This window comes from Bombina bombina, chromosome 9 (assembly GCF_027579735.1).
Source record: "Bombina bombina isolate aBomBom1 chromosome 9, aBomBom1.pri, whole genome shotgun sequence".
Classification (NCBI taxonomy): domain Eukaryota; kingdom Metazoa; phylum Chordata; class Amphibia; order Anura; family Bombinatoridae; genus Bombina; species Bombina bombina.
The window spans coordinates 163586619-163598898 of NC_069507.1; the positions used below are offsets into that span (position 1 = coordinate 163586619).

The following is a 12280-nucleotide window of genomic DNA, read 5'->3' on the forward strand; positions in this document are numbered from 1 at the left end:
TCGCTATAAATCACTGGCATTAGCATAGCTGTACTTTTTTTAAAAAAAACCCAAAGGCCATTTAGTTAATTAATTAATTTTGGTTTTCTGTGACAGATACAAAAATGTCACAGAAAAGATATAGTGTTGAGGAGGCGTATGCCATCCTTGCGTCAGAGTCAGATGCCTCTATGTCTGACTCAGACCCCAATTTTGACCCTGCCATATGCTCAGATACATCATTACATGCAGTCTCAACTGATAGTGATGTATCTGTGGCTGCTAGCCCCCCTGCCAGCCCCCCTGCTAGCCCCCCTGCCAGCCCCCCTGCTAGAAGGAGGCGTGTTGCTGCCATTGCCGCTGAAGAGTGGGTAACGCCTCATCTCCAGAGGCCAGATATCCCACCCTTCACAGCAAATGCTGGCATAAATATAGATGTGGCAGGTTTTAGCCCCCAACAGTTTCTGGAGGTGTTTCTGGGTGATGATGTATTGGGGAACATTGTCGCCCAAACTAATTTATATGCCCATCAGTACCGTGCTGCAAAGCCTGAAACATATTTGGCAAAGCAGCAATGGGCCCCCATCAATGTGCCAGAATTTAAAAAATTCTGGGCATTGACTATGCTGATGGGCATCATAAAGAAACCCTCCGTTCGCTCCTACTGGAGCAGTAGCCCCATCTGCTCTACCCCCATTTTCTCCCAGAGTATGTCGAGGCAGAGATATGAAATGATTCTTCATTTCATGCACTTCAGCGACAACAGCCTGTGCCCCCCTAGGGAGCATCCCCAATTTGACAGGCTGTATAAAATCCGCCCCCTGATTACCCACTTTTCTGCCAGGTTTGCAGAGGCTTATACACCTGGAAGGAATATATGCGTTGATGAATCCCTGATGAAGTATAAGGGAAGGCTGGGATTCAAGCAGTATATTCCTTCCAAGCGCTCCAGGTATGGGGTAAAGGTGTATAAGCTCTGTGAGAGCGAGACTGGGTATACTCAGGCCTTCCGGGTGTATGAGGGAAAGGATAGCCACCTTGACCCTCCAGGTTGCCCAGAACATATGGGAACCACTGGCAAGATTGTCTGGGACCTGATATTACCCCTAATGAACAAAGGGTATCACTTGTTCTTAGACAATTTTTATACAAGTGTCCTTTTGTTCAAGCTACTGTATTGCTTTGATACAGTAGCTTGCGGTACTATTAAAAAGAACCGCAAAGGTTTCCCAGGACAACTTGTACGCACCCGGCTACGAAGGGGGGAGACCTCTGCTCTGCGCCAAGAGGAGCTGTTGGCACTGAAGTACAGAGACAAGAAGGATGTATACCTTCTTACCACCATCCACACAGAGAGGACGGTGGCGGTCTCTGTACGTGGCAGAGCTGAGATCATAAGGAAGCCAGTGTGCATCAAATCTTATAACCGGCATATGGGTGGGGTTGATCTGGCAGATCAGCTGCTGCAGCCCTACCTAATTATGCGGAAGACAAGGGCCTGGTACAAAAAGGTTGCAATTTACCTAATGCAGATTGCAACCCACAACGCTTTTTTGTTGTTCAAAAAAGCAAACCCCGGAATGAAACTGACTTTTTTACAATTTCAGCTCCAGATCATTTCAGGGATTTTGTACCATGATGCACCTGCTCCCCGGGCGGTGATGGGAGAGAGCAGAGTTGGGGCTACTCATTTTATTTTTAAAATCCCCCCTACTGCCGCAAAGCAGAGACCACAAAAAAAATGCAGAGTCTGTACCAAGAGGGGGCAGAGAAGGGACACTGTATATCACTGTCCTGATTGCCCTGGACAGCCTGGACTCTGCATTGGGGACTGCTTCAAGCGGTACCATACAATGGTCAATTTTTAAAAAATAAATAAATTTGCTGTTATTTTTTTTTTGTTATGTTTACTGTTAAATTTTTTGTTATTTTTTTACTTTTAATGTGCCAGATTTTTACATTTCACTAATATATTTTTTTTTCTAAAATGGGGCTGTTCTTTTTTTTTTTTTTACAAAAACCCCTGTCAAACCTATGCATGGGGACATAGGTGTACTCAGGGTGCCTAGCAGAAAACAACCTGTAGTATTTTTTTTGCACTAACTTACAACAGTCTCTCCTAAATCATAGTCAAAAAGCAATGTGTGTGTAAAAATGAAAATTGAAAAAATGCCACCATACACTTTCTCCAATTTTTTTAGCTAAAACAGTTACTTCAAATGCATCAAAGCACACCATATACAATACCTTGGGGTGTCAACATTTCAAAAATATGCACATTCATGGCAATAAATAAAAGTGGGGTTTACAATAGGCCCCAAACTAAAGATAGGCCTATCAGAAGAAATACTCTCACTTAATAACTAAAATCACAAGTCATAAAATTGTAACATAACCTTCCCAAAATCCTGGCAAACCTATGCATGGGGGGCATAGGTGTACTCAGGGTGCCTAGCAGAAAACAACCTGAAGTATTTTTTTGCACTAACTTACAACAGTCTCTCCTAAATCATAGTCAAAAAGCAATGTGTGTGTAAAAATGAAAATTGAAAAAATGCCACCATACACTTTCTCCAATTTTTTTTAGCTAAAACAGTTACTTCAAATGCATCAAAGCACACCATATACAATACCTTGGGGTGTCAACATTTCAAAAATATGCACATTCATGGAAACAAATAAATTGGGGTATGTTAAAATACCCCCAAAAAGACAATAGGCAAAGAAAATATGTTAAATGTGAAAAAAAAATCACAAACGCATGTTGGACATTTGGCATTACACCCCCCGAACAAGCCAAGAAACTTATGCATAGGTGGTATCACTGTACTCAGGAGATGTTGGTGAACACATATTGGGGTCTTCTTTGGCAGTAACACATAACAGGAGCTGAGAATTCATGTCTAAAGTACAATGTGTGTGAAAAATAACACACAAAAAATGACTGCCTAATAGTTTGACAAAGAATTAGTGCATGGAAAGTGTTAAAATACCAGCATTTGAAATACCCTAGGGTGTCTACTTTTCAAAAATATATGGTTTGATGGGGGTAAATTACATTGGCCGGCTTCAGAAATGTCCTACATAGGACATGGGTGCATGGGATGTGAAAATTCCAAGTTGAAAAACTGGAATGTGCCCCCTAAAATTAAGGCCTTTTAGCCCCCAGAGAACCCGACACACCTATACATGGGGGGTATCACTGTACTCAGGAGATGTTGTTGAATACATATTGAGGTTTTTTTTGGCAGTAACACATAACAGGGACTGAGAATATATGCCTAAAGTACAATGTGTGTGAAAAATAATGCAAAAAAATGACTACCTAAAAGTTTGACAAAGACTAGTGGTTGAATTAGTGCATGGAAAGTGTTAAAATACCAGCATTTGAAATACCCTAGGGTGTCTACTTTTCAAAAATATATGGTTTGATGGGGGTAATTTACATTGGCCGGCTTCAGAAATGTCCCAAATAGGACATGGGTGCATGATGACAGATGTGAAAATTCCAAGTTGAAAAACTGGAATGCGCCCCCTAAAATTAAGGCCTTTTAGCCCCCAGAGAACCCGACACACCTATACATGGGGGGTATCACTGTACTCAGGAGATGTTGTTGAATACATATTGAGGTTTTTTTTGGCAGTAACACATAACAGGGACTGAGAATATATGCCTAAAGTACAATGTGTGTGAAAAATAATGCAAAAAAATGACTACCTAAAAGTTTGACAAAGACTAGTGGTTGAATTAGTGCATGGAAAGTGTTAAAATACCAGCATTTGAAATACCCTAGGGTGTCTACTTTTCAAAAATATATGGTTTGATGGGGGTAATTTACATTGGCCGGCTTCAGAAATGTCCCAAATAGGACATGGGTGCATGATGACAGATGTGAAAATTCCAAGTTGAAAAACTGGAATGCGCCCCCTAAAATTAAGGCCTTTTAGCCCCCAGAGAACCCGACACACCTATACATGGGGGGTATCACTGTACTCAGGAGATGTTGTTGAATACATATTGAGGTTTTTTTTGGCAGTAACACATAACAGGGACTGAGAATATATGCCTAAAGTACAATGTGTGTGAAAAATAATGCAAAAAAATGACTACCTAAAAGTTTGACAAAGACTAGTGGTTGAATTAGTGCATGGAAAGTGTTAAAATACCAGCATTTGAAATACCCTAGGGTGTCTACTTTTCAAAAATATATGGTTTGATGGGGGTAATTTACATTGGCCGGCTTCAGAAATGTCCCAAATAGGACATGGGTGCATGATGACAGATGTGAAAATTCCAAGTTGAAAAACTGGAATGCGCCCCCTAAAATTAAGGCCTTTTAGCCCCCAGAGAACCCGACACACCTATACATGGGGGGTATCACTGTACTCAGGAGATGTTGTTGAATACATATTGAGGTTTTTTTTGGCAGTAACACATAACAGGGACTGAGAATATATGCCTAAAGTACAATATGTGTGAAAAATAATGCAAAAAAATGACTACCTAAAAGTTTGACAAAGACTAGTGGTTGAATTAGTGCATGGAAAGTGTTAAAATACCAGCATTTGAAATACCCTAGGGTGTCTACTTTTCAAAAATATATGGTTTGATGGGGGTAATTTGCATTGTCCGGCTTCAGAAATGTCCCAAATAGGACATGGGTGCATGATGACAGATGTGAAAATTCCAAGTTGAAAAACTGGAATGCCCCCCCTAAAATTAAGGCCTTTTAGCCCCCAGAGAACCCGACACACCTATACATGGGGGGTATCACTGTACTCAGGAGATGTTGTTGAATACATAATGAGGTTTTTTTTGGCAGTAACACATAACAGGGACTGAGAATATATGCCTAAAGTACAATGTGTGTGAAAAATAATGCAAAATAATGACTACCTAAAAGTTTGACAAAGACTAGTGGTTGAATTAGTGCATGGAAAGTGTTAAAATACCAGCATTTGAAATACCCTAGGGTGTCTACTTTTCAAAAATATATGGTTTGATGGGGGTAATTTACATTGGCCGGCTTCAGAAATGTCCCAAATAGGACATGGGTGCATGATGACAGATATGAAAATTCCAAGTTGAAAAACTGGAATGCGCCCCCTAAAATTAAGGCCTTTTAGCCCCCAGAGAACCCGACACACCTATACATGGGGGGTATCACTGTACTCAGAAGTTGTTGTTGAACACATATTGAGGTGTTTTTGGTCAGTAACATATAACAGGAACTGAGAATCCATGCCTAAAGTACAATGCGTGTGAAAAATAACACACCAAAATGACTACCCAAAAGTTTGACAAAGACTGGTGGTTGAATTAGTGCATGCAAAGTGTTAAAATACCAGCATTTGAAATACCCTAGGGTGTCTACTTTTTAAAAATATATGGTTTGATGGGGGTAATTTGCATTGTCCGGCTTCAGAAATGTCCCAAATAGGACATGGGTGCATGACGACAGATGTGAAAATTCCAAATTAAAAAACTGGAATGCGCCCCCTAAAAATAAGGCCTTTTAGCCCCCAGAGAACCCAACAGACCTATACATGGGTGGTATCACTGTACTCAGGAGATGCTGCTGAAGACATATTGGGGTGTTATTTGGCAGTAACCCTTAACGTTCTCAGTAAATGTATTCTTGAATTGCTATTTTGTCAAAAAATCACCATTTTTTTTTTTTTTTTTCAAACTTTGGCATAGATTGGTGGTAAAATAGTTGCATGGAAAGAGTCAAAATACTCCATGTTTAATACCTTAGGTTGTGTTCTTTTAAAAAATATATATATGTGAAGGGTTAATCAGGGATTCCTGACAGATATCAGTGTTCCAATGTAACTATCGCTAATTTTTTTAAAAATGTTTTGGAAATAGCAAAGTGCTACTTGTACTTATTGCCCTATAACTTGCAAAAAAAGCAAAGAACATGTAAACATTGAGTATTTCTAAACTCAGGACAAAATTTAGAAACTATTTAGCATGGGAGTTTTTTGGTAGTTGTTGAAGTGTAGGAGATTTTGAGGGTCAAAGTTAAAAAAGTGTGTTTTTTTCAATTTTTTCCTCATATTTTATAAATTTTTTTATAGTAAATTATAAGATATGATGAAAATAATTGTATCTTTAGAAAGTCCATTTAATGGCGAGAAAAACGGTATATAATATGTGTGGGTACAGTAAATGAGTAAGAGGGAAATTACAGCTAAACACAAACACCGCAGAAATGTAAAAATAGCCTTGGTCCCAAACGGACAGAAAATGGAAAAGTGCTGTGGTCATTAAGGGGTTAAGAAACAATGTTCTAGTTTACATATCATGAAAATTTGACTGTTGGTGTCTCCTAAGGACTGGAGCTGAAAAACACTGTTCTATCTCATTCATTTTTATCTTATATTTGTTTGGTGGTGATCTATCAGTTGCCCTATTTAAAGCTCTATCTGTACCAAATTTAACTTTGTTGTTTTTGAGTGTGAAACCTTTTACCAGTCATTACATATAACTATATCCTAAAATATCTCAAGGAGTAGTGAGCTAACCCCTCTTTTTAACAAACAACTCAAAATCCATGAACTAGTTAAAGATCTCATTGCTCTTAATCCTCTTTTGACTATTTTTTCTTAAAAGAAAAACGGAACGGTTTGGAATTCTTTAGAGACGTTACAGCTAGGTCACACAGACGGAATCAGAATGATACTGCTAAAAATACTTGACATTTGTCGATGTCACACACTAACTGTTCCTTAAATGGTGTCAAACAGTTCCTTTCATTTGCAGGGGTGATAGATAGCTGTGAAGGATGCACTTAGATTCTAAAGTGATTATTTATTTAGGGTACTGACTGGCCATTGGATAATTCTTTTAATGTATTTATGCTGATTACAGAGCCTGAGATGAAGCCACGTAGAATAAGAATCTTTTTTCACCCCCAATACTTTATTTATAAAGCACATGAGTTTACAACACAGATGAATCTTTAAAGTAGGCCATGCAACATAACATAGAATAATATTGTTACTGCATTTTCTGTAAACCTTAACAGCTCTTTTCCGGATTATTATCTTGTGCACCAATCTCACCATTTATTCCTGTCCAGCTGTACTCCATGGTCTGGCATTGCATGAGTGAGTACATAGGGCTCGATTTATTAAAGGGACATTATACACTCATTTTTCTTTGCATACATGTTTTGTAGATGATCTATTTATATAGCCCATAAAGTTTTTTTGTTTTTTTTAAATGTATAGTTTTGCTTATTTTTTAAATAACATTGCTCTGATTTTCAGACTCCTAACCAAGCCCCAAAGTTTTATGAGAATACCGACAGATACCTACTCCAGCTTGCTCCTTTTTGTGTAAAGGGTCTTTTCATATGCGGGAGGGGGGGAGTGTCTTATTTCCCACTTGCAGTAGGCTTTTCAACAGAGCTAAACTGAGAGCTTCTAAGTAAGTTTTTAAACAGTTTTATACTGGATTTTTATATCAGTATCTGTGCATCTTATTCTTTATAGCAGTGTCTATTACATGCAGTTATATGAAAATGATTGTATACTGTCCCTTTAAGTGAGGGCAGACTGGGGTGTACATATTCATCCCTGTCTGCCCCAGTTCACCTCTGGCAGGGAGCAATCTGCTGCTGGAATTTACCATTGCATGCAGGCTCTATAATGTAATATAGAAAGAAAATGACCACAATGTGGATTATATTTAATAATCAAATTATACTTTTTATGTCACACCCAGGAGGAACATGGAAGCTTCAGCCATTTGTCAGTACAGTGTGTCAGATATCCAGAAAGTGTTTGAAGGTCCCTATATGGAGTACCAAGTTGCTTCTCGTAAATGGTCCAGACTTGAAGGAGATGTTCCAAAACCAAGGCCTGGTACTGTAAGTCAAAAACAACCTTTTTTTTATCTCTTATCTTCCTCCCTTTATATCTTCCTAATCCATATATCACTCTTTCTCTCTGTCCCTTTTCTATCTCTCTGTCTTTGTCTTTATCTTTCTCATCAGTCTTTTTTTTCATATCTCTTTTCTTCTGTTTTTTTTTTTTTTCTTCTCACTTTTATCCTTATTTATCTGTCCTCCGCTATCTTTTTTCCTCAGAAACAGGCCATTAACAACATTGGTCCCTCAGCTTGTAAATGCCAACTTTCTCCACACGGGTGTGCATGCATACTTATGTCAGGAATGGTATTACTATAAACGTAAAGGGGCACTCAAGTCAAAATGAACATTTATGATTCAGATAGAACAGCAGTTTTAAGACTCTTTCCAATTTACTTGCATTATCAGATTTTGCCCAGTCTTTTTATATTCACACTTTCTGGGGAACAAGGTCCTACTGAGCATGTACACAAGGCATATGTATACTAGTCTGTGATTGGCTGATGTCTGTCACATGATGCAGGGGGCTTGAAAATGGGAGAAAATATCTACTGCTTATATGAAATTCAGAGTAGGTGTTATTGCATTTTCTTATTGTTATGCGCTTGTTAATTATGCAATTCTACTGCATGGAGTGGTCCTTTAAAGGGACATGAAACACACACATTTTCTTTCATGATTCAGATAGAGAATAGCGTTACAAACAACTTTTCAGTTTACTTCTATTATCAACTTTGATTAGTTCTCTTTTTATTCTTTCTTGAAGAGATATATAGATAGGTTAGCGTGCACATGTCTTGAGCACTGCATGACAGGAAATAGTGCTGTCATCTAATGCACTTGCTGATGTATAACTGCAGACACATGCACACTCCTGAACTTACCTTCCTGCTCTTCAACAAAGGATAACTTGAAAACAAAGACATTTTGATAATAGAAGTAAATTGGAAAGCTGTTTTAAATTGTGTGCTGTATCTGAATCTTGAAATTAAAATGTTTGGTTTGATGTCCCTTTAAGTGTTCTGTTTTTGTGTGTGTATGTGAGGGGGCTGTAGCTAAACAGGGAGTGAAGAGAATGTTGTGGCCCGATCCATAACACATAACAATGTACAGTTAGCATAATAAAGTATAACCCTGCTTATTGTTTTGTGTTTGAAGTGAAATGTCTTTTTAAATTATATTGTATTTTTATGATTTTATCCCCTATGTTTTAAAACTGCTGAACAGTAAACAAGTTTAATAATGTTGTTTATGTTCCAAACAAATTCAAACTAACACGATGCTGGTCATGCTGTTGATCATAAGTTCAAACTGTGTAAATGCTTGAAAACTAATTACATAAATAAGAGGATGTTAAATATGTGTTGTCATGGATTCATGATAGTGTATCCATCAGCTCTGTTGATTTAAAGGGACATAAAAAGTGATGCATTAAAGGCATATGATAGTGAAAGTGTTGTGAGGTTGTTGTAAGCCCAGTGTTACATTTTTAAAAATTGCAAGGTGATGGATTGTATAGCTCATTTGCATATTCTTACCCAGAATTCTATACTTCAAATCAGGTCATAAAGCAAACAAAAATATATTCAGTTTCTCTTGTTAAGTGTATCCAGTCCACGGATCATCCATTACTTATGGGATATTAACTCCTCCCCAACAGGAAGTGCAAGAGGATTCACCCAGCAGAGCTGCTATATAGCTCCTCCCCTAACTGCCATTACCAGTCATTCTCTTGCACCCAACAAATAGATAGGATGTGTGAGAGGACTGTGGTGATTATACTTAGTTTCATACCTTCAATCAAAAGTTTGTTATTTTATAATAGCACCGGAGTGTGTTATTCCTTCTCTGGTAGAATTTGAAGAAGAATCTACCTGAGTTTTTCTATGATTTTAGCCGGAGTAGTTAAGATCATATTGCTGTTTCTCGGCCATCTGAGGAGAGGTAAACTTCAGATCAGGGGACAGCGGGCAGATTAATCTGCAAAGAGGTATGTAGCAGCTTATTATTTTCTGACAATGGAATTGATGAGAAAATTCTGCCATACCGATATAATGTAAACTCAGCCTTAAATGCAGTAGCAGCAACTGGTATCAGGCTGTCATGTATGTATATTTTACACTTCAGTATTCTGGGGAATGGCACTTCACTGGAATTATACTGTATGCATAAAACTTTAGCCTAATTTGCAGGGACTAGCAACAGGCTTTTTAATAACACTCAATTTATTAATGTTAAACGTTTTTTGCTGGCATGTAAAATAGTTTAATTTCTCCAACATAGGTGTGTCCGGTCCACGGCGTCATCCTTACTTGTGGGATATTCTCTTCCCCAACAGGAAATGGCAAAGAGCCCAGCAAAGCTGGTCACATGATCCCTCCTAGGCTCCGCCTACCCCAGTCATTCTCTTTGCCGTTGTACAGGCAACATCTCCACGGAGATGGCTTAGAGTTTTTTAGTGTTTAACTGTAGTTTTTTCATTATTCAATCAAGAGTTTGTTATTTTCAAATAGTGCTGGTACGTACTATTTACTCAGAAACAGAAAAGAGATGAAGAATTCTGTTTGTATGAGGAAAATGATTTTAGCAACCGTAACTAAAATCCATGGCTGTTCCACACAGGACTGTTGAGAGCAATTAACTTCAGTTGGGGGAACAGTTTGCAGTCCCTTGCTGCTTGAGGTATGACACATTCTAACAAGACGATGTAATGCTGGAAGCTGTCATTTTCCCTATGGGATCCGGTAAGCCATGTTTATTACGATTGTAAATAAGGGCTTCACAAGGGCTTATTTAAACTGTAGACTTTTTCTGGGCTAAATCGATTGATTATTAACACATATTTAGCCTTGAGGAATCATTTTATCTGGGTATTTTGATATAATAATATCGGCAGGCACTGTTTTAGACACCTTATTCTTTAGGGGCTTTCCCAAAGCATAGGCAGAGTCTCATTTTCGCGCCGGTGTTGCGCACTTGTTTTTGAGAGGCATGGCATGCAGTCGCATGTGAGAGGAGCTCTGATACTTATAAAAGACTTCTGAAGGCGTCATTTGGTATCGTATTCCCCTTTGGGTTTGGTTGGGTCTCAGCAAAGCAGATACCAGGGACTGTAAAGGGGTTTAAAGCTTAAAACGGCTCCGGTTCCGTTATTTTAAGGGTTAAAGCTTCCAAAATTGGTGTGCAATATTTTCAAGGCTTTAAGACGCTGTGGTGAAAATTTGGTGAATTTTGAACAATTCCTTCATGTTTTTTCGCAATTGCAGTAATAAAGTGTGTTCAGTTTAAAATTTAAAGTGACAGTAACGGTTTTATTTTAAAACGTTTTTTGTACTTTCTGATCAAGTTTATGCCTGTTTAACATGTCTGAACTACCAGATAGACTGTGTTCTGAATGTGGGGAAGCCAGAATTCCTATTCATTTAAATAAATGTGATTTATGTGATAATGACAATGATGCCCAAGATGATTCCTCAAGTGAGGGGAGTAAGCATGGTACTGCATCATTCCCTCCTTCGTCTACACGAGTCTTGCCCACTCAGGAGGCCCCTAGTACATCTAGCGCGCCAATACTCCTTACTATGCAACAATTAACGGCTGTAATGGATAATTCTGTCAAAAACATTTTAGCCAAAATTAACCCTTGTCAGCGTAAGCGTGGCTGCTCTGTTTTAGTTACTGAAGAGCATGACGACGCTGATATTAATATCTCTGAAGGGCCCCTAACCCAATCTGAGGGGGCCAGGGAGGTTTTGTCTGAGGGAGAAATTACTGATTTAGGGAACATTTCTCAGCAGGCTGAATCTGATGTGATTACATTTAAATTTAAATTGGAACATCTCCGCATTTTGCTTAAGGAGGTATTATCCACTCTGGATGATTGTGAAAATTTAGTCATCCCAGAGAAACTATGTAAAATGGACAAGTTCCTAGAGGTGCCGGGGCTCCCAGAAGCTTTTCCTATACCCAAGCGGGTGGCGGACATTGTTAATAAAGAATGGGAAAGGCCCGGTATTCCTTTCGTCCCTCCCCCCATATTTAAAAAATTGTTTCCTATGGTCGACCCCAGAAAGGACTTATGGCAGTCAGTCCCCAAGGTCGAGGGAGCGGTTTCTACTTTAAACAAACGCACCACTATTCCCATAGAGGATAGTTGTGCTTTCAAAGATCCTATGGATAAAAAATTAGAAGGTTTGCTTAAAAAGATGTTTGTTCAGCAGGGTTACCTTCTACAACCCATTTCATGCATTGTCCCTGTCACTACTGCCGCATATTTCTGGTTTGATGAACTGCTTAAGGTGCTCGATAGTGACTCTCCTCCTTATGAGGAGATTATGGACAGAATCAATGCTCTCAAATTGGCTAATTCTTTCACTCTAGACGCCTCTTTGCAATTGGCTAAGTTAGCGGCTAAGAACTCT

The 12280-nt window shown here is 38.7% G+C and overlaps 1 protein-coding gene across 1 annotated transcript in view; it reads left to right on the forward strand.

Moving 5' to 3' along the window:
• The window catches only part of SEMA4G (semaphorin 4G), a 531345-nt gene that overhangs the window by 405712 nt on the left and 113353 nt on the right, over nt 1-12280 (forward strand). The window contains exon 10 of the mRNA XM_053692470.1: nt 7715-7859. Within this exon, the coding sequence (XP_053548445.1) occupies nt 7715-7859 (145 nt within the window). The remainder of the gene's footprint in view (nt 1-7714; nt 7860-12280) is intronic.